Raw genomic sequence first — 23,203 nt, 5'->3', positions numbered from 1 at the left:
ATTTTACATTACTATTAACCAAAACCCACAGTTTACATTAGGGTTCACTCTTAGCAGCTTACCTTTTATGGGTGTTGACAAATGTGCGACACCATGTGTCCACCACTACAGTGTCGTAAGGAATGCTTCCACCGCTCTAAAAATTCTCTGGGCTCTGCCCATTCCCCCTTCCCCACCCCCAACACCCCTGGCAACCACTGGTCTTTTTACTGTCTCCCAGCGTTTGCCTTTTCCAGAAGGTTACATACTTGGAATCATACACTATGTAGCCTTTTCAGACTGGCGTCCTTCACTTGGCAATATCCATTTAAAGTTCCCCCATGCGTTTTTTTCATTGTATAATATTCCATTCTATGGATGGATGCAGCTTGTGTACCCATTCGCCTACTGGAAAACATTTTGGTAGCTTCCGCATTTTGACAATCATGAATAACGCTGCCGTAAACATGTGTGTGCAGGTTGTTGGGTGCACGTACATATTCAACACATTTGGGAGGGTGATTGCTGGGTTGTGTAGCAAGAGTATGTTTAGTTTTGTAAGAAACTGCTACACTGTCTCCCAGAATGACTGCACCATTTTGCATTCTCACCAGCAATAAATGAGAGTTCCTATTATTTATATTTACTTTTTTTTTGGAGAAGGAGTCTTGCTCTGTCGCCCAAGCTAGAGTGCAATGGCATGATCTCGGCTCACTGCAAATTCCCCATCCCAGGTTCAAGCAAGTCTCCAGAGTAGCTGGGATTACAGGCACCCGCCATCATGCATGGTTAATTTTTGTAGAGAAGGGGTTTCACCATGTTGGCCAGGCTGGTCTTGAACTCCTGACCTCAGGTGATCCACCCACTTTAGCCTCCCAAAGTGCTGGTATTAGAGGCGTGAGCCACTACACCTGGCCCTACATTTACTTTTTACTTATAAAATTAATAAGGGCTTCTTATAAAAATTCAAGCAATATACGAAGAATCCCATCCCACCCACAACTTTTCCCTTTGATCTAATTCCATAGACAGATAAAAAAATTACAGAGAAATTACAACGTTCATTCTTTACTTATTAGATTTGATATAAAGTTTTTAATAATTTCTTTGACAATACATTGACCTAAGAACCCTTAACTGCCTTTATTCCTTCCAAATTTGTGTGTATTTTACTTTTAAAAATTTATTTTAAAAATTCATGTACAGTAAAATTTATACCTCTTAATGCATAGTTCTAAGAGTTTTGACAAACCCTCCTTCAGCCCTTAACCCCTGGAAACCATTCATTTCTTTTCCATCTCAATATATTTACCTTGTTTAGAACATCATAGAGATGGAATCACACAATACATGGCTTTTTAAGTCTAGGTTTTTTTCACCCAGCACAAGGCCTCTGATATTCATCCATGCTGTTATGTGCATTAAGAGTTTGTTCTGTTTTATTGCTGAGTAGTTTCTTACCTCTCACTTTAGAAAACTAAAGGAGGCTTGGATGCTTTTCCTTTTTGGTGATGATAAAGCAGCTACACACACACACACACACACACACACACACACACACACACACACTGTTTTTTTGAGATGCTGGAGAGCAATGGTGCAATCTCAGCTCACTGCAATCCCCACCCACCAGGATCAAGCAATTCTCCTGCCTCAGTCTCCCAAGTAGCTGGGATTACCACCACACCTGGCTAATTTTTGTATTTTATTAGAGACGGGGTTTCACCGTGCTGGCTAGGATGGTCTCAAACTCCTGACCTTAGATGATCCACCCGCTTCAGCCTCCCAAATTGCTGGGATTACAGGTGTGGGCCACTGCGCCTGGCCCATATATGGTTTTTATGTGAAGATCAGTTTTCATTTATTTTAGGTAGATACCTAGGAGTGGCTTTGTTGGAATACATAAGTGTATGTTTAACTTGATAAGCAATTCCCAAACCATTTCTCAGAATAACTCAACTTCTCTCTCTCTCTCTCTCTCTTCTTTCTTCCTTCCTTTCTCCCTCCCCTCCCCTCCCCTCCCCTCTCTTTCTTTCTTAGATGGAGATTCTGTCTTGTCTCCCAGGCTGGAGTGCAGTGGTGCAATCTCAGCTCACTGCAACCTCCACCTCCCAGGTTCAAGCAATTCTCCTGCCGCAGCCTACCGAGTAGCTGGGATTGTAGGTGCCTACCACCATGCTTGACTAATTTTTGTAATTTTTTTTAGTAGAGACAGGGTTTCACCATGTTGGCCAGGCTGGTCTTGAACTCCCGATCTCAGGCGATCCACCTGCTTTGGCTCCCAAAACGCTGGGATTATAGGTGTGAGCCACCATGCCCAGCCATGTATTGTTTGTTTTCTTACTGAGTTTTGAATACATGCTTTGTCAGCATATGATATGCAAATATTTTCTCTCAGGCAATTGTCTTTTCATTCTTTTAACAGCATTTCTTACAGAGCAAGAGTTATTACATTTTGATAAAATCCCATTCATCAATATTTTCCCTTCTTTTGATACTGTATCTAACACATTGTCATCAAGATTTTCTTCTTTTACTAAAAGTTTTATAGTTTTCTGTTTTACATGTAGGTCTGTGATCCATTTTGAGTTAACTTTTGTCTAAAGTAAGAGATAAAGACCCAGGTTCTTTTTTTTTTTTTTAGCATATGGACATCTAATTTTTTCAGCATCATGTGTTGAAAAGGCTAGCCTTTGTATATTCTATAAAATCAATCAACCATACTGTGTGGGCCATTTTCTGCACTCTCTATTCCGTTTCAGTGATGTATATATTTATCTTTTCATCAATACTATACTCTCTGGATTACTGTATTTTTTATAATAAATCTTGAAATGACTTAGTGTGAGTCCTCTAATGTGAGTTCTTTGTTTTTCTTTTCAAAATGACTTTGGGTATTCGAATTTTTTTACCTTTCCTTATAATTTTCAGATCAGCTTGTTGATATCTTTAAAATATTCCACTAGTCTTTTGATTGGGATTGTGATGACTTTATAGATCAATTTGGAAAGAACTGTCATCTTAGCAATACTGAATCTTTCAGTTTATAAACACAGTATATCTTTTCATTCAATTAAGTCTTCTTTGATTTCTTTCATCAGTGTTTTAAAGTTTTCAGTAAACAGATCCTGTACATATTTTAGATTTGTAAATGGGGCTGTTTTTAAATTGTTTTTTAATTTTTCATTGCTGGTTTATAGAAATGTAGTTGATTTTTATAGATTACCTTTATATCTTGTGACATTGCTGAAATTGATTTTCAAAAGTTGTATCAGTCTAAAATTCTCAGGATAAACCTCATTTGGTCATGCTGTACTATCCTTTTAATGTTTCTGAATACTATTTATTAGTATTTTGTTGAGAATTTTTAACTGTAGATTCATGAGAGATATTGTTCTGTAGTTTTCCTTGTAATTCATAGAAATTTGACTTGGTATTATGGTAATGTGAGTCTCATATAATCTGTTGAAAAGTCTTTTTACCTTTTATATTTTTTGAAAGAGACTGCTGAATTCGTACTTCTTCTTTCATATTTTGCTAGAATTTAACATTGAAGTCATCTGGGCCTGGAGGTTTTTGTTTTTATTTCTCAAAAAATTTTAAACTACAAATTCCACTTTAAAAAATGTATATATATATATATATATATATATATATATATATATATACAGGACTATCCAGATTTTCTATTTCTTCTTGAGAAAATTTTGATCGTTTTTCTTATCAAGAATTTGGTCCATTTTAAAGTTGCTGAATTCATTCACATAAACTTGGTCATATTAGTCCTTATTCTTCTAATATATGTAGAATCTCTAGTGATAGCCTTTTTTCATTCGTGTTATTGATAATTCTCCCCTCTTCCTTCTTTTCCCTTATCAGTCCTTCTTGAGGTTTATTCATTTTATTGATCATTTCAAAGAATCTCTTTTGGTTACATGACTTTCTCTATTGTTTGGTTGTTTTCCATTTCATTGATATATGCTTTTTACCTTTATTATCACTTTTGGTTTGTTTGGGTTTATATGATCTCTTTTTAAAATTTCTTAAGGCAGAAGCTTAAACTATTGATTTGAGACCTTTTGAAGTAAAAGACTTCACACATGCATATTTTCTGACTTTTCTATCCAAGTACAGAAGTAACTGCAGTGACCGTTTAACAACCTCGCGTGTCAACAGCTGTGCTAGTTACTGTAAATGTTCACTTTCCCAAAAACCTTTAAGTGTTTGCTCTCTGTGATATTTCAGTAATATTCAATTAATATATTTATTTCCCATGACAATACTGATAGATTGTAGAAACGGAGGATCACTAGCAACCTGCATGTGTTTACCCAGTGGAGAGACTGAGATTTGAACCTAATAACAACTGATAATTTTTTTCCTTGCCAGAGCATTGGCTTGGTCTACACATTTACTGAACACCTAGTCTGCGCCAGTACTGTGCTTGGTCTCTGGGGTACGTGGTGAATGAGGGCAGTCTGATTCCTGCCCTCTGGAGCTCAGCCTAGAGAAGGAGACAGATGTAAATACATAGTTAGGATAACAGTTATTTGATTAGAGCATCATCAAGTAAATGGTTCTACAGCATTTTTACAGCTCTCTGCTTCCTAGGTTTGTTTTGATGTTGCGGATCGCTCAACAGGAAAAATTGTGGATAAATCCTTAATTTTCAACATTAGGATCAGTGATGTGAATGATCATGCACCCCAGTTTCCAGAGAAGGAATTTAACATCATTGTGCAAGAAAGCCAGTCTGCAGGTGTGTGCGGTTGAGGGGCTGCCGGGCTTCCTTCTGTCTCTGCTCTGTTTCACTTCCTTAAGATTGATGAGGAGCTTGATCCTAGTCGTCTTCAGGGAGAGTTTTTACTGTTCACATCTCAAAGGTCGCAGGCCCCGGATCGGAGTGAAATGCTTTGAGGTCTGTAAGCCTCGTTTTGTATTGGTAATAAAATGATGTTGAATTGCATCAGTGGGAAGAGCTGATATGTAAATGGCATTCTAAAAATAAAGCCACATGCAGTGAGGGAAAAAGAGCTGGGTGATGAGCTTCTGCATAGCTCTGCAAATTTTTTGTCTGAAAAATGGCAACACGACCACATCTAAAGCCTCCGAGTTACATACAGATACTGTGCATTTTAAAACCCAAACTACTCTTACTAGAATGTGGATCTATTTTTAATAACAAAAACCATTTTTTGGTATAATCATCTCTCCAAAAAATTCCAGGAAATGAAAAGACTGAAAAGAAAGCATCTTTAATACTGCCCATGAGAGATGAGCACCATTAATGTTTTAGTTTGCATTCTTTCAGAGTGTTCTGTGCATTTTCTGTGTGTGTACACACTGTGTGTTAGACTTATATACACGTGTAATATAATTACAAATGAATATGTTTTGTATTTGTAAATTATACAAAAGAATTTTATGTATAATTACAAATGCGTATTTTTTTGTATTTGTATTTATATATACATACTTTTTTGTATGTGCATACATTTTTAATATTTGTATATACATTTTTTTATCTTTATCATAGTATACATTGCATATGTGCATATAGTAAATATTTATATATTTATACATATTCTGTGTGATTTTTTACTTGTGCATATTTATAAATTTCCTCTCTAAAGATGCAATTTTACTGCTTGTAACTTGATGTTTTTCTAAAATACCCTTTGTGTAATATTTTATGGATGTGCTTTAAAGTATTTGACCGATCTCTTACTGTTGAAAATTTATGTTTTTGCCACTTTCTGTTACTTTTATAAAATATATTTAAATGATAAAACTTAAGCTATATCTATTTCCCAATGAAGCATTATTTACTTAGCATGAATTCAGACACATAGGCTTGCTGGTTCGTACTGCACATACAATGTAAGGGTCCTCATTTGCTCACCTGCCTGCAATCCATGAAGGCGCCTGGTGTGTTGCTGGTCTCGGATAACATGTGCTTGAACATTTTGATATATTCCTTGGCCATTTCCATGTTCTATCAGTGGCTTTTTCCTTTCTTTTCTTCATTTTTCTGTTAGTGCATTTGTCATTTTTCTTATTTTATCCTCAGCAGTCTATATTAAGAATATCTGCCTGCCATGTGTATTTCAAACGTATTTTTCTGCTTTATCATTTTCTTTTATATTTTGTCTATAGTTTTTTGCCAGACATTTAAAAATGTAATCTGATCTACCAATTTTGTCCTGTAACTCTTCTGCACTGGCAGTCATGATCTTATAGCTAATTAAAATTCATCCTTATCTTTTCTAGTATGTTCATAGTTTATTTTATATTTAAACATTTCATTCATCTTGGCATATGCCCCAATGCCATTTAGTAAATAATTCATCCTCTTACTGATTTGATGGGCTACCTTTCTCTGATAGTAACAATTTTTAAAAATTCCTTCTAGGTCAACCTATTTTTCAGATGTTAGCAGTTGATTTGGATGAAGAAAACACTCCAAATTCTCAAGTCCTTTACTTCCTTGTTTCTCAAACACCACTACTGAAAGAAAGTGGTTTCCGGGTTGATCATGTTAGTGGAGAAATATGACTCTCCGGATACTTAGGTTATGAGATTATGCGGATTTTATTATTTTTTAAAATGAAATGTGTGACCCATCCTTGAGCCCCAGGCTTAGATTCTACATTTGTAGTGGGGAACCCTCTGTGACTGGATTTGCTATTGAAATTGGTAAAACAATATTTCTTTATTAATATTTTCCTTTCCTGTATTCGAGGGGCTTAACTTTCCTTTTCCTTCCCATATAGACTGCTCCTCAGTTTACACTGCTAATCAGAGCCAGGGACTGTGGAGAACCATCACTGTCATCCACGGCCACCGTTCATGTGGACGTGCAGGAAGGCAACAACCACAGGCCCGCATTTACTCAGGAGAACATGAGCCACCTGGGCTGCCCCAATGTCTAAGCCCCAACACAAGTAGCCCTTGGGTCCTAGGCTCAGTTTTCCTTGGGGTGGGGGGGAGGCTGTTAGACTGTTATCATATTGCTATAAATAAATACCTGAGACTGAGTAATTTATAAAGAAAAGAAATTTAATTGGCTCACGGTTCTGCAGGCTGTACAGGAAGCATGGTGCTGGCTCAGCTTCTAGGGAAGCCTCAGGAAGTCTATGATCATGGCGGAAGGAGAAGGGGGAGCAGGCATATCACTTGGTGACAGCAGGAGCAAGTAACACACGGGGGGTGGGAGAATGAGGAACAAGAGAGATAAGAGGTGCCGCATACTCTTAAATGGCCAGATCTCACGTGAGCTCAGGACGAGAGCTCCCTTATCACCAAGGGGATGGCTGGAGCTATTCATGAGGGACCTGCCCCCATGATCCAGACACTTCCCACCAGGCCCCACCTCCAACATTGGGGATCACATTTCAACATGAGATTTGGGCAGGGACAAATATCCAAACGATATCAGGGAGTTACCCAAGATATGTGCAGTTCTCAAAAGTGACTTACGCTAGAATCAAGAAGCCAAATCATACTGACATAGAAGCACTTCGTAATGGTCACATGAGCTGACATGTTTGATGGACCTATGCCAGAAACTATGCTGAGAACTTTTACATGTGTTTTTACATTTTTGATTGTTGAAACTATGACATGATTTCTGTTTTAAAGATGGGAAAACTGAGGCCTCGGGAAGACAGAGAACTCCTGTTTACTTGAAGTCAGGGGTTCCTATGCTCAGCCCTTTTGACACTGGGCCGGATTATGATTTGGAATGGGGGCTGCTCTGCATGTGCAGGATGTTCACCAGCATCCCTGGCCTCTACTCCGTAGAAGTCAGTAGCACTCCTCAGCTGTGACCACCAAAAATGTCACTACACATTGCCAAATGTCTCTCAGGGAGAAGAATCACCCGTGGGTGAGAAGTCTGCACCTGAGGTTTTCACAGCGTATTCAGGATCCTAGAGGGGAAGGTGAGCAGGCTGGCTTTGGCCTCGCCTTCCCACCTCACTTGGTTTGTATGTCAGGGTCCACATGGGATTTTCCAGGCTGCAAGACATCTAGCCTTTAAGAAAGTGTTGAAAACCACTGTGTAGGACGGTTTGGGACTGATGCGCCACTTAAAGGCATGTGAGATGGCTAAAAGAGAAAATAAGAATCGCCCAAGATCTATTTCCAATCTTTTATTTTTTACTATTCCCTATGTACTTTTAAAGAGTGAATATCGACCATGTTTTCTTCTTTCTCCTGACTCTCTCAGTGAGGCCTTTCTTCACTACCCAGGTAAAACCCTCCCATTTCTTTTCTGGGACACACTTGAGCCCTTTTGTGCTTTTTTCTTCTTAGTAGTGTTCTACTTAATCACTTAATTTCATTTATTGTATGAACCCCTGTTACACACATGCATGCACACACACATGCACACACGCACGCGCATGTGCGCACGCACACACACACACACACTCAGCTCTCAGCTTCCCAAGGATGGAATTGTTGCCTGTCTTGCTCATGGCGTCTGAAATGGAATGTGGCACACAGTAGCTGTTGTTGAATAAACGATGCAAACAATGATTTTTAAAAGGTGTCGTTTAATATTACAAAAACCCTATAAGCCAAAGTGAAATGTTTGCAAACCAAAGCACCTCGCCAGAAGCATATAATAAGTACGAAACTATGTTATGTTTGAACCTTGTTTCAAAATCTTTTCCTGTCTTGGTAAAAAGCCATGCTCTCAAAAATACAGCTGGAAAAAAATACACCCTGTTATTTTGAAGTGCTCATCTAGAAACATTGTCTCCAAAAATATTGAATAACAAGTCATTTTGAAGATCTATGTGTGTAAGAAAAATGATCACCTTAGTCTGAATAAACCACAGTGTCCTATTTTATGGGAAGAGCTAGGGTTTTTGGAGAGCATAAACTAGGATTGCATACTAACATTTGTAAAAGTCTTGGAAAAAAATAGTGCATTGAGTTAGATTTAAGAGTACTTTAAAATTATTCAGCAAGTCGCAGGTAGGAGAGGGCAGATATTCTAATGGATGCACCTTCTGCTGTAACAGGTAGGTCAGGTTCAGCAGCATGAGGACTATCCAAGGTGCTGTGCTGAGGAGCTACGTTTTCTTTCTCCTCGCCTCTCTGGCTCTCTCCACATCTCTCTTTCCCCTTCCTCTCTGCTTTCCTTTCCAATTGTGTTTCTCTCCATGATATGGACATGATGATTGCCTCTTTCAGTATAAGGTTCAGATTCCTGAAGGCCGAGTCAGCCAGGGCGTGCTGCGTCTCCTGGTTCAAGATCGAGATTCTCCATTTACATCAGCTTGGAGAATAAAGTTCAACATCTTGCGTGGCAATGAGGAGGGACATTTTGACATTTCGACTGACCCTGAGACCAACGAAGGGGTATTACATGTTATCAAGGTAACATCATAGCAGTGACATGTGAACCAGGTGGTGGCAGACGCTGAGGCCCCTTCTGTAGGATCACTTGTAATGAACTAGGAGCTAACACCATGGATGCTGTGTGCTGAGCCCATTACGTACCATGTGTCACCTGGCAAGGAAGGCAGGGTCTCAGTGCCACTTCTGTGTGTAGGCTGAGCATTCCTCCTCCCAAAATAATATCAATAATAAAACTTTTTTGATATGACTAAATACTCCACCATTTAATTTGTTGTTGTTTTAGGCAAAATATAATAGATTTACATTGGCCTAAGAATGATTATTCCTTTTCAGATGTGATTTAAAAAATGAAAACATTTTCTTCAACCTTAATCATTGTTTCTTTTTGTCTGAGTTGTCAATGTTTAAGATTTTTAAAGTTTAAAAGAAATGGGGGTGCTTTTGTGTGGCCCCTAAGAGTATGGAGAGCCTCTGGTACTGTGCCTAGTGGAGAAGCTGGCCTGGAAGAAAGTATTCATATTACCATCTCACTCTACTGATTAGGAAACCAAGGCCCAGAGGGGTTAGGTCTTTTACACAAAGCCACACAGCTAGAGAGTGGTGGAGTGGAGGATCCCCCGGGGCAGTCTGACCCCAGTACCTCTAGTCTTCGTTGCTCACAGCCAGACCTAGAGTGACCAGGGCTTCTAGTGCAGTGCGGTGCAGGTGAGTCACCTGGGGACAAGGCAGACCTGAGCCAGTGGGTCTGGGGCAGGGCCCGAGATTCTGGTACTCACTTAACCAGGGGATGCCAATGGCCTACAGACCGTGCTGTGAATAACAAGACTCGACAGATGCTCCACCAGATACGGGGGGTTGAATTTCAAAATACTCCCAGCCCCTCCATCCTTTTAAGTCAACTGGCCACTTTGTACCCGAATGACTGTGATCATTAATATCCATATTTCCCTAAGCTCCCCTGATTTTTTTGTTTTACAGCACGGTTGTCTCATTCATGTTTCATTAGGCGACGGTTTTTGTTGCATTTTTCATTACTCTCTCAAGGATGGTGGCTCTTTTCAGCCAGAAGAGGAGGAGGGAAAAATAAAAGAGAAAAGAACTCCATAAATGATTTGAAAATGAGCTGAAGACTGTCTTTTTGATCATTACCAAAGACAATGTAAATAATAAATGAAGTGCAAAATCCACAGGCTTTGAGTTCGCCATGATGACTCTGTGCTGGGCTTCCTCTGGCTAGAGAGGCAGCAGGTGCTAATGAAATTCTTTCTCTGGGGTTCCGGCCTTTGGATTACGAGACTCGCGCAGTGCAAAGCCTCGTCATTGCCGTGGACAATGAGGAGCAGCTCTTCTTCTGTGAGAGGGGAAAGCTTCAGCTGCCAAAGAAGGCCACAGCAAGTGCCACTGTGAGTGTGCAGGTGGCAGATGCCAATGACCCACCAGCCTTTCACCCCCAGGGCTTCATTGTTAGTAAAGAGGAGGACGCTGGACCTGGGACCCTGTTGGGAACTTTTAATGCTATGGATCCAGACAGCCAGATAAGGTGAGAAGAGAGGGCCAGAAAGGGCGGTTGTTTGGGTGGAAATAGCCACATAGCCGAGAGGGCTCCTATTGGAAAACCAGCTCCTTGAGCGTGTTCACAAGGCTGCCTCAGTCTCCGTGATGAAAATACAAGAAGCCACAGCAGAGGACCACTGGCCTGGGTTAAATGTCGTCTTCCATCCGCAGCTTTTTCTGACCCCACCAGGAGAACTCACTTGTTGGTTCTCCTTTGCATTTTCCACATTTCTTTTTGTATTCTTTCCTTTGTGTTAGAATAATTTATTATATTTTTCTATCTCACCCCTCTGTACCAGAAATTATAAACCAGCACCTCTCTTGCTTCTGGGCAAGAAAAGTGAGGTTTTTTTTTTTTTTTTAGGAAGTTGTGGGAAATTTACCATTTTATCCATTTTTGAAGGGTACAGATCAGGGGCATTAAGTATATTAACAATGTTGTGCAGCCATCGCCCCCGTCCATCGCCAGAGCTCTTTTTATCTGGCAAAAGAGGAGCTCTGTCCCCATTCACCACTCATTCCTCCTTCCCCCCTCTCCAGCCCCCGGCCCCCACCATTCGACTTTTTGTCCCTCTGAATTTGACGACTCCAGGTAATTTGTGAAGTAGATGCATATAACATTTGTCTTTAGGTAACTGGCTTATGTCACTTTGTATAATATCCTCAATGTCCATGCACGTTTAGCATGTATCAGAATTTCCTTCCTTCCTTTTTGATGCTGAATATGCATATGTGGTATTGACACAGTTTTGTTTATCCACTTATCCATTGATGGGCACTTGGATTGCATATGGCCTGAATCTCCTGATGTTCTTGAAGAAATGAAAGAACTTGGCATTTTTGGGTCTGTGTTCCATGAGATCATGATCATGGGGACAGAGTGGGGTCACGTGTCATGATGACCCTTCCCTCTCCTGGCCGAGCTTAGCAGTCAGCCCCAGGCCCCATTCCGCTGGCTCCACTCATTTCTAGTGCTTGGTTGCCCCTGTCCACCCTCTGGTGTGAGATTCCTCCCCTTACAGCAATACTTCTCAGTTTGTCTGTTGGGAAAGGCTAGGCTTTTAAAAAATTTACAATTTATGATGGTGTGGTCAGTTTGCAAAATCTAATGAAATTGAATTACTAGAAAAATCGTCATGTGCTGGGGGACACAGCAAGGCTGACAACTCTAAGAGCTTCTCAACGCTTGCTCTTCATTATTGCAGTTATCTTGTGAGCAGCTAACGAGAGTTCACAGACCCCTTCTGGTGCACAGTGGTGCGTCTTGAGTTAGCATGGCTCTTAAGAGGTGGCTGTCAAACTATAGTGTGTATCAGTCTGTAGGGGAACTTGTTAAAATGCAGATTGCTGGGCCCCACCACTAGAATTTTATTTATTTATTTATTTATTTATTTATTTATTTATTTGAGATGGTGTCTCTCTCTGTCACCCAGGCTGGAGTGCAGTGGCAAAGTCTCAACTCACTGCAACCTCCACCTCCCAGGTTCACGTGATTCTCCTGCCTCAGCCTCCTGAGTAGCTGGGACTACAGGCACATGCTACAACATCTGGCTAATTTTTGCATTTTTAGCACAGACAGGGTTTCGCCATGTTGGCCAGACCGGTTTCTAAAGTGCCCCTAGAGTTTGATTGAGAGGTCTGGGGCCAGAACTGAGATTTGCGTTTCTAAGAAGCTCCCAAGGATGCCAGTGATGCTGATTGGGGCTCCCTTTCTTTTTTTGTTTTAATTAATTAATTAATTAATTTTTTATTGCATTTTAGGTTTTGGGGTACATGTGAAGAACATGCAAGATTGTTGCATAGGTACCCACGTGGCAGTGTGATTTGCTGTCTTTCTCCCCATCACCTACATCTTTCTTTTTTTTTTTTTTTTTTTGAGATGGAGTGTCACTCTTGTTACCCAGGCTGGAGTGCAATGCCGCAATCTCGGCTCACCGCAACCTCCGCGTCCTGGGTTCAGGCAATTCTCCTGCCTCAGCCTCCTGAGTAGCTGGGATTACAGGCATGCGCCACCATGCCCAGCTAATTTTTTGTATTTTTAGTAGAGACAAGGTTTCACCATGTTGACCAGGATGGTCTCGATCTCTTGACCTCGTGATCCACCCACCTCGGCCTCCCAAAGTGCTGGGATTACAGGCTTGAGCCACCGCGCCCGGCCGCACCTATATCTTTCAACACCACTGATAGAGAGGCTTTTCTTATTTTATTTTATTTTTTTAATTGTACTTTAAGTTCTGGGGCACATGTGCAGATCTTGCAGGATTATTGCATAAGTACGCACATGCCATGGTGGTTTGCTGCTTCCATCCCCCCATCATCTACATCCAACATTTCTCCCAGTGTTATCCCTCCCCAACCTCCCCACCCACCCCGCTGTCCCTCCCCTAGTCCCCCATCCCCCAACAGACCCTAGTATGTGATGTTCTCCTCCCTGTGCCCATGTGTTCTGATTGTTCAACACCCACCTATGAGTGAGAACACGTGGTGTTTGGTTTCCTGGTCTTGTGTCAGTTTGCTGAGAATGATGGTTTCCAGATTCACCTATATCCTTACAAAGGACATGAACTCATCCTTCTTTATGGCTGCATAGAATTTCATGGTGTATATGTGCCACATTTTCTTTATCCAGTCTATCACTGATGGATATCTGGGTTGGTTCCAGGTCTTTGCTATTGTAAACAGTGCTTCAATGAACATACATGTGCATGTGTCTTTCTAATAGAACGATTTATAATCTTTGGCTATATACCCAGTAATGGGATTGCTGGGTCAAATGGTATTTCTATTTCTAGATCCTTGAGGAATCTCCATACTGTTTTCCACAATGGTTGAACTAGTTTACACTCCCACCAACAATGTAGAAGTGTTCCTATTTCTCCACATCCTTTCCAGCATCTATTTTCTCCAGATTTTTTAATGATCACCATTCTAACTGGCGTGAGAGGGTATCTCAATGTTGTTTTGATTTGCATTTCTCTAATGACCAGTGGTGTTGGGCTTTTTATCATATGTTTGTTGGCCTCATAAATGTCTTCTTTTGAAAAGTGCCTGTTCATATCCTTCGCCCACTTTTGAATGGGCTTGTCTGTTTTTTTCTTGCAAATCTGCTTTAGTTCTTTGTAGATTCTGGATATTAGCCCTTCTTCAGATGGGTAGATTGCAAAAATGTTTTTCCATTCTGTTGGTTGCTGGTTCACTCTAATGATTGTTTCTTTTGCTGTGCAGAAGCTCTTAAATTTAATTATATCCCATTTGTCTCTTGGCTTTTGTTGCTGTCGCTTTTGATGTTTTAGTCATGGAGTCCTTGCCTATGCTTATGTCCTGATTGGTATTGCCTAGGTTTTATTCTAGGGTTTTTATGGTGTTAGGTCTTATGTTTAAAACTTTAATCCATTTGGAGTAATTTTAGTGTAAGGTGTAAGGAAGGGGTCCAGTTTCTGTTTTCTGCCCATGGCTAGCCAGTTTTCCCAACACCCTTTATTAAAGAGGGAACCTTTTCCCCATTGCTTGTTTTTGTCAGTTTTGTCAAAGATCAGATGGCTGTAGATGTGTGGCATTACTTCTGAGGCCTCTGTTCTGTTCCATTGGTCTGTATCTCTGTTTTGGTACCAGTACCATGCTGTTTTGATTACAGTAGCCTTGTAGAATTGTTTGAAGTCAGGTAGCATGATGCCTCCAGCTTTGTTCTTTATGCTTAGGATTGTCTTGGCTATGTGGGCTCTCTTTTGGTTACGTATGAAGTTTAAAGTGGTTTTTTCCAGTTCTGTGAAGAAGGTCAATGGTAGCTTGATGGGGATAGCATTGAATCTATAAATTACTTTGGGCAGTATGACCATTTTCACGATATTGATTCTTCCTAACCATGAGCATGGGATGTTTTTCCATCTGTTTGTGTCCTCTCTTATTTCTTTGAGCAGTGGTTCGCAGTTCTCCTTGAAGACAGCCTTCACATCCTTTGGTAGTTATATTCCTAGGTATTTTATTCTCTTTGTAGCAATTGTGAATGGGAGTTTGCTTATGATTTGGCTCTCTGTTTGTCTATTATTGGTGTATAGGGATGCTTGTGATTTTTGCACATTGATTTTGTATCCCGAGACTTTGCTGATGTTGCTTATCAGCTTACAGAGATTTTGGGCTGAAATGATGGGGTCTTCTAAGCATACAATTATGTCATTTGCAAATAGAGACAATTTGACTTCCTCTTTTCCTAACTGAATACGCTTTATTTCTTTTTCCTGCTTGATTGCTCTGGTTAGAACTTCCACTACTGTATTGAATAGAAATGGTGAGAGAGAGCATCCTTGTCTAGTGCCAGTTTTCAAAGGGAATGCTTCCAGTGTTGGTTGTGAGTTTGTCATAAATAGCTTTTATTATTTTGAGATATATTCCATTGATACCTAGTTTATTGAGAGTTTTTAGCATAAAATGCTGTTGAATTTTGTCAAAGGCTTTCTCTGCATCTATTGAGATGATCATGTGGTTTTTGTCTTTGGTTCTGTTTATGTGATGGATTACATTTATACATTTGCGTATGTTGAACCAGCATTGCATCCCTGGGATGAAGGCTACTTGATCGTGATGGATAAGCTTTTTGATGTGCTGTTGCATTCAGTTTGCCAGTATTTTATTGAAGATTTTTGTATCTATGTTCATCATGGATATTGGCCTGAAGTTTTCTTTTGCAGTTGTGTTTCTGCCAGGTTTGGGTATCAGGATGATGTTGGTCTCACAAAATGAGTTAGGGAGGATTCCCTCTTTTTGTATTGTTTGGAATAGTTTCAGAAGGAATGGTACCAGTTCCTCTCTGTACATCTGGTAGAATTCAGCTGTGAACTGTCTGGGTCTGGACTTTTTTTTGTTGATTGGCTATTAATTGCTGCCTCAACTCCAGAAATATTTTGGTGTTTTGATGTAATTTTTTACATCTTTTGATGTACCTTTTTAATTTTAACAATTGCTGTCCGTTTTCCTTCTACAAGATATAACTGATTCATGACCCAGCAAATTGGGTCAGTGTTGATGAAAACTCTGGAGTGGTCACCACCGTGGAGTCAATTGACCAAGAAGCCCCTCCTGTAAATGACAGTTTTTATATGATCATTGTTCACGCTGTTGATGATGGTGAGTGTTTACCCAAAATTGGAAAAATAAAATGCTCATTCTTGCTTCCTGCGGGAAAATAACCCTCATGAGAGTCTTTCAGCGCAGCTGAGAAAAAGATAAAATAAACCTTGTTATCACTCTGCATCCATGCTGGTGATTATTTTTGGTAATAATTCTTTAAATGGTAAACGAGGGAGCAATACCATCAAAAAGGGCAGCATTCATTCAGAAGAGACAATTAAACCAGCAAGGAAGCTGCAATCAAACCCGACATCTTTTTCATCTGTTCATGAGCTAACTCTTTAGTTCTTTGTCAAAGCCAATGATGTGTGATAAATATGTAGCCCAGCTTCCCTGTGCTGGGGAGGGCACACGAGCTCAGGTCAATGGGACTGTAAGGGACATGTTTGTCATGAACCAGGATGGGTGGTTTTATGAGCATGATTCAGCACTTTACTCTCTCCTAAGGCTGAATCTTTAAACACAACAAAACAAAGCTGAAGAAATAAAAATGTTCACATAACTTTAAAACTGTATTTAAGAAAGACTGTGAACTAAAACCCAAGCTCCAAGTGATATTTCACTATACGTTCCACTCTGTAATTAACTAGTGGAATGTTAGAGGTGGGGGCAATGGAGATATGAAACATGTTCCTAATCCGTATGAAGGAAGGAGAAAAAGCGGGATCAATGTTTCCGGGCTCCCTGATTCTGCGATGGATGATTTTATGATTGGCACTTTTTTCTGTCTTTTTTTTTTTGTATTTCAAAAGCCTTTGGGGTACAAGTGGTTTTTGGTTCTGTGGATGAACTGTGCAGTGGTGAAGTCTAGGGTTTTACTGCACTGGCCACCTGAGTGGGGCACGTTGGATCCAGTGTGAGGTTTCTTAGCCCTTGGCTCCCTCCTCCTTGCTTCTGAGGCTTCAGAGTTCCTTATATCACTCTTATGCCTTTGTGTATCTATAGCTAGCTCTCACGTACAAGTGAGAACATAGAGTATTTGGTTCCACTAGTTAATTACAGAGTGGAACGTATAGTTACGTATCACTCAGAGCTTGGGTTTTAGTTCACAGACTTTCTTGAATACAATTCTAAAGTTATTTGAACATTTTTATTTCTTCAGCTTTGTTTTGGTGTGTTTAAAGATTCAGCCTTAGGAGAGTGTAGAGAAAAGTGCTGAAACATGCTCATAAAACCACCCATCCTGGTTCATGACAAATGTGTCCTTTACAGTCCCATTGACCTGAGCTCGTGTGCCCTCCCCAGCCCAGGGAAGCTGGGCTACATATTCACTTAGAGGAATGGCCTCCAGCTCTATCCACATTGCTGCAAGAAACGTTATTTCATTCTTTCCTATGGCTGAGTAGTATTTCGTAGTGTAAGTATGCCATATTTGCAGTTGTGAATTGATGATTGCCGCTTTTTTCATTAGGAAAAGTACTTTTAGATAATTGTAGATTCCCTTGCAGTTTTAAGAAATAATCTAGTGGATCCTGAGTATCCTTTGCCAGTTTCCCCCAGGGCAACACCTTGCAGGACTACAGTTTAACCTTGTAACCAGGACATCGATGCAGAGAAGCAGGGCATTTCCCTCCCCACGGGACCCCCATGGTGCCCTTCTTTAGTCACAGCCATTTTCCCCACCCCACCCATCCTTGATGCCTGGCACCATTGATTGACCTTTTGTTTGTTTGTTTAATGATGCCTCATTCTATGTGTTCTACAAATTATTTAAGGTGGCCACTGTTTTGTTAGCTTACCTTACCCAGATATTCTGAATGTTCATAAAGGCAGGAAAACAGATCACGTGCATGCTAGGAGAGCTTATGACTTTGAAAGGGAAACAGTTCCAGTATCTCAGGAATATTTTTTTTTTTTCTGAGAGATAGAAAGTGCTCATTCTCCAGGGCTCTGTGTGCATGAAATAAACAACTCCTCCTGGAACTTCCTCCCTTTACAAGGCCTCCCACCGCAGACTGCTACGGGGACCCTAATGCTCTTCCTGTCTGACATCAATGACAACGCCCCAACTCTCCTGCCCCATTCCCGCTACATGCAGGTCTGTGAGTCTGCCGTGCATGAGCCCCTCCACGTCGAGGCAGAGGATCCGGACCTGGAGCCCTTCTCGGACCCATTTACATCTGAACTGGACAACACCTGGGGAAATGCAGAGGACACGTGGAAGTTGGGGAAAAATTGGGGTGAGTGTATTGGTCAGGGGCAAAGAGTGGAAAATGAAAGACATCCATTTCAAAGAAATTTAGGCAAAAAAAGACTTTATTAGCTTAAAAAGCCAGATAAGTCTGTTTTCTGGCAGACTAGGTGCTCAAAGGACATCCCTGGAAGCCACCTTCCCACACACGGTCTACCTTTCTCTGGGTTCCTTCAGTTTTAGTAAGCTCACCTCATCAAGGGGTAGGAGGCTGCTGGGAGTCCCTGAGACACATCCTCGCACCTGGCAAGAAGGGTGTTTCCAGGAAAGCTCCAGGATTGATGTCACTGTTTGGCCTTGGTCAGCTGCCCTGTCAATCACTGTGGATGGGACTTGGGAGGGCAGATATGCTGATTGGCTGGCTCCCAGCCCACACCTGGACCTTGTAGAGATCTGGGCTCAGCCTCTCCTGCTTCATACTGAGAATTCAGGAAGTGTGGGCTTCCCCAGAGAAACACTGGGCACTGTTACCAGAAGATGAACATGCTGAGCAGGTGAAAAGCAGCTGGCATCCACTGTCAGCACTCTCCTCTGTGCCTCTATCTGTGGGATCTGTAGACTGTGGCATGGTTTTAGCTGACACTGTGTGCTCATGTTTATAGCTCCCAGATCTGAAGTATGTAGTAAAGCACTTCATCTTGCCCAAAGAGAGGTGTGGTCTTTGTCCATGCGGTCTGGGTGATCTCTAAGCCCTTGGGATATCATGTCTGATACAAGTGTCTCTTTACCTGGGGCGTCTTGGGCTGAGCCTGATAGGGTCAATGTGATTTAGATTGGGGACTTCTGGTCACATAGTATCAGTTGACTACCAGAGAGGCTGGAGACTGAGGCTGCTCACTTGGGAGGCCCACCAGGTTGCTGCCAGCATCCCATGTGTGTGTCCCTCATCCATGCTGACCTGGCTTCTCAAGAGAGGATGTTGAGAAGCTCTGTAGTTGGTGCTTTTCTGGACTCTGCCCTAGGTGCCCTTTTCCTTGTCTGATTTTCATCTAGATCTTTTCCCTGTAGAAAATGGTGCCATCACTAAAACAACTTCCAGTGTGTTCCGTGAGTCTTTCTAGAGAATTGCTGAACCTGAAGGTGATCTTGGGAATCCCTGAACTTGCAGTTGGTGTCAGAAGTAAGGGTGCTACTGGGGACCCCTCCCTCCAACTCTGCAGTGGGCTTACTTTTGTACAGAGCTTGGCTTGTGCAGGGTGCTTAGTAAGCATGCATTAAGCAGATGAACAGATGAGTGAGTGAATGCATGCCACATTCTTTTTTCCTTTGCAGGTCAGTCAGTTGAACTTTTAATCTTGAGGAGCCTGCCACATGGTAATTACTTGGTGCCACTCTTCATTGGCGACAAACAGGGACTTTCCCAGAAGCAAACTGTCCATGTGGGGGTCTGCCCCTGTGCCAGTGGGCTCACGTGTGTGGAGCATGCGGATGCAGGAGTGGGGCTTCTTGTGGGGGTTCTGTCCCCTGTGTGTGCAGCATTTGTGGCTCTGGCAGGTCAGTGGTCTGTAGGGGTGTCCTGGGACCGTGGCTCCTCTCCCTAGGCAATACGCCAGGGGTATGGAGTTTGCTGGGGCAGAAGACAGCCGGTGGCAGGATTGGTGGAATGGCTCGAAGGATGACTTCTGGGTTTACTCAGCCTCCTAGATGCAGATCAGAGGTTGCCATGCTGGCCGGACGAGACCCCTGGTCAGCAAAAGCAGCTTCTCCTTGCAATGGAATCCATCAGTAAACACAGTCAAGGAGTGGCCCTTTGTTTGTAATAGCCATGGGGATGGCAATGTCCAGATATCCAGGCTCCTGGACTTGGCAAAGCTAATAAGAAGGCAGTTTTTCCAAGAAAAACAGTATGACTAGGCCAGATAGTATTACTGAGTAATTCAACAAACAGTTCTGTAGCATCTACCTGTGACCCCAAAGTGTGCTAAACTTGGTGGCTACACAGGTGACTGATACAATTTGGCCTTGCCAGTTCATGGCTGAGTTATCAAGTAAACAGAACAAGGCCCTCATGAAACCTCTGATATGAGTGAGCTTGTCTAATCCGTTTTCCCCTTTTGTCTTATCACAGTGGCTCCGCTTTTCCTGCTGCGATACTGTTTTGTGCTTGAATCCAAGAGGCGCGGATGCTCAATCTCCAATGGCAAAGGCCATCAAACACTGGTCGCGTATAATGAGGAGAGCAAAGCCACTTCAGCCCAGGTAGTGGAGAGTCATGCTTTGTGTCTTATGGCAAGGAATTCAGTAATACACAGACACATAGCACATGTTTTTTCACCATTGTACCACCTCTTACTTCACTCTTACCCATGTTTGAGTAGCAAGTGGGAAAAAATGCCTGCAAAAGCTATCTAACTCAGGTAGATGAACTTATTGTTTTAGACCGGTGGTTCTCAACCATGAGTAATTTTGCCCCGTAGGGATATTTGCCACTGCCTGGAGACAGTTTTGATTGTCACGGTTAGGGGTGCTATTGGCATCTAGTGGGTTGAGGGCAGAGATGCTGCTAAACATCCTGCAGCCACGAGACAGCCTCTGCCACAGAGAATTCTCTGGCCCAGTCTCCAAAGTGCTGAGTTTGAGAAAATGTGCTCAGGGGAGAAGTGATTTTTATTAGGTAGACGTTCCCTAAATGGGATGGTATTAGGCTCACTAGTTGAATGATCTGAGCTGGCTTCTTGGCCCTGGCCTTTGGTAGGGCGTGGCAGCACGTGTTCTTCTCTCCTTGCCTGGCAGAGGGCAACCAGGAAAGCCTGGGCTCTGTTTCTGCGTTTGCATCTCATTAGCTACGTTGTTTAATCCCACATCCTCCTCTGTGAACTGAGAGGATAAAGTCAAATTCACAGATAGGTTGTGGATCAGAGAGGATGCCTATGAAGGCACCTAACACAAGGCCTGACCCACTGATTGGCAGTAGCCACTGGTTTTTCAAATCTGCTGCTTCTGAAATAAGCCCTACCTTATTTTAGTCATCCTTGCAGCAACCCTGGGCTGGGGTTAGACAGACAGAGATGAAAGCACTGTGAGCTCTCCTGTTTGTCTTTATGTAGAATTAAGTGGTTGACTTAGGAAATGAACACAAAAGAAATGTCAAAAAAAACACACACACAGAGGATTCAGTCACCCCATCTTACATCTCCACCAATGGTTTTTTTCCTGGAAGAGAGAGATTTGTTGAATGAAATGAGACACTTGAGGGAAAAAGATACTCCAATGAACTTTGATATGATGCTCATGTAATTAGAGAGATTTTTCTCAAAAACATTGGATTGAAGAAACTGGTGCTCACCCAAGGCTCCCAGGGTTCTTTGCATTTTGTCTTCCCTGCGGCGTGAAGGAGGGAAGGGAGCAGCTGCTTAGGCTCCTCTACAGGTGTGTGCCTGCGCACCCTCCTGTGAGCCCTTCCTGGGTGTGGGTGAGGAAGCAGGAGCAAGGTCCAAACTCTCTAGGTTGTGAAATCCCCTGGAAGGAATCCCCCCATCCTAAATGTGAGAGCAGCAGCCAACTTGATTTGTTGTGAAATTTTAAGAAGAAAACCATCTGGACAAACGGCAGCCTTTGTATAACAGTAGAATTTTTTGCCTTGGAGAGTTCCACTGGCTCAGAGGCTCAACCATGAAGGAAAACAGAAATGGTTCCCAGGCCCAAGGGCTGTGCCTCAACCTCCTTCTAGGTGGGAGGGAGTGAGGGCTGCTGAGCTTGGGGGAGACTGGCAGGAATGTCGCACTCCCTGAGCACTGGTTCAGGTTGTAGCAGAGATGAAAGGGGCAGAGGGGATGCCCTGGGTACCCCCTCGCCCGGCAGCTTTGTGACTGGCTCCTGGAAAAGAGAAAGCTGCTATGGAAGCAGTGTGCATGGAAAGGAACCTTGGCCAGTGTGATGCTCAGACCAGGAGGGTTGGAGGGGATTCGATGGCATGGTGGCACTGGTCAAAGACCAGCTATGCCAGAGGGACAAGAGAGCTTCATCCAGTGCAAGGGGCTCTGTTCTGTTCTCTTTCCAGCAGATCTTCCTCTTGTTTCCCACTCACAGCCAAAGGTACATTTCCATTCCTGCTTCAGTTTCTTAGGGCTCTGAGAAGTAGGATCCAACAGACCTGGATCCACAGATTCCAAATCTGTGATTGATCAGTTACATAATCTAACAGATTCTGGCTTTCATATATAAGGTGAGCTTGATAGTCCTCTTAGGTTTATTGGATGCTTTAATCAAATAATACATGTAAAAATGTTGGCACTCACAGGCATGCAATAAGGGGCGGCTGCTAATATTAGCATTATCAGCAGTGGTTACTGATTATGTCTTTGTAACCTTGGTGAACAAAACCATCTCTAGGTGCACTTACCCTCTATCCATCTTGCACAAATACACCAGCCTACACTGCATATCCACTCACCAGGGACATTCTGTGCTCTTGGGAAGACTCCATCTAAGACATCACCACTAGCTGCACACACATTGTCACATTCTGCTGCTAAACTATAGGGATGCCATCTGATGACCTATGGGACTGCATAGATGCCTTCCCTGCATATCAGGACGCTCATGAGCCCTTGGCCAACAGAAATCCAGCAGCCATCAACATGAGTCCCTCCGTGAACATATATGTTGGGTGATAAACAAATGGGAGAATGTACAGAATACCATGCAACAGTGGTGACCCCCAAGAGCCGTCACCACAAGCCCTAGAAAAATATGAGCTTCGAGATTCTGAGGGCTCCTGAAACAAGTCTTTTACCATCAGTTTATGTGGAACACTGAACCATGAGAAGCTTAACCTCCCAGTGAGCAATTACAAAAGACAAACAAAAATAACATTTTTACCCACATAAGTCGTCCAGATTTATAGGCTAGGTGTCTTTTTTACAGTCTGGACTTCTTCTGTGTCGGCATAGATACAATGTGTTTTGGAGAAAATGCCATTCCTTTCCTTCTGTTTTTATTTCTGCAGTCTCTTGTTTCAGCCCCTCTCATATTTCTTCCTCT

The 23,203-nt window shown here is 42.1% G+C and overlaps 1 protein-coding gene across 1 annotated transcript in view; it reads left to right on the top strand.

The window, feature by feature from the left end:
• The window catches only part of CDH26 (cadherin 26), a 58,599-nt gene that overhangs the window by 19,571 nt on the left and 15,825 nt on the right, over positions 1-23,203 (top strand). The window contains 9 exon segments of the mRNA XM_032257134.1: positions 4,590-4,738; positions 6,392-6,556; positions 6,751-6,905; positions 9,184-9,368; positions 10,631-10,904; positions 15,885-16,026; positions 17,970-18,209; positions 19,493-19,714; positions 20,289-20,419. Coding sequence (XP_032113025.1) covers positions 4,590-4,738; positions 6,392-6,556; positions 6,751-6,905; positions 9,184-9,368; positions 10,631-10,904; positions 15,885-16,026; positions 17,970-18,209; positions 19,493-19,714; positions 20,289-20,419 — 1,663 coding nt within the window.

Source organism: Sapajus apella, unplaced genomic scaffold, assembly GCF_009761245.1.
Source record: "Sapajus apella isolate SASKATOON/1434 unplaced genomic scaffold, GSC_monkey_1.0 scaffold96, whole genome shotgun sequence".
Classification (NCBI taxonomy): Eukaryota; Metazoa; Chordata; class Mammalia; order Primates; family Cebidae; genus Sapajus; species Sapajus apella.
This window is presented reverse-complemented; position numbering and strand designations above follow the sequence as displayed.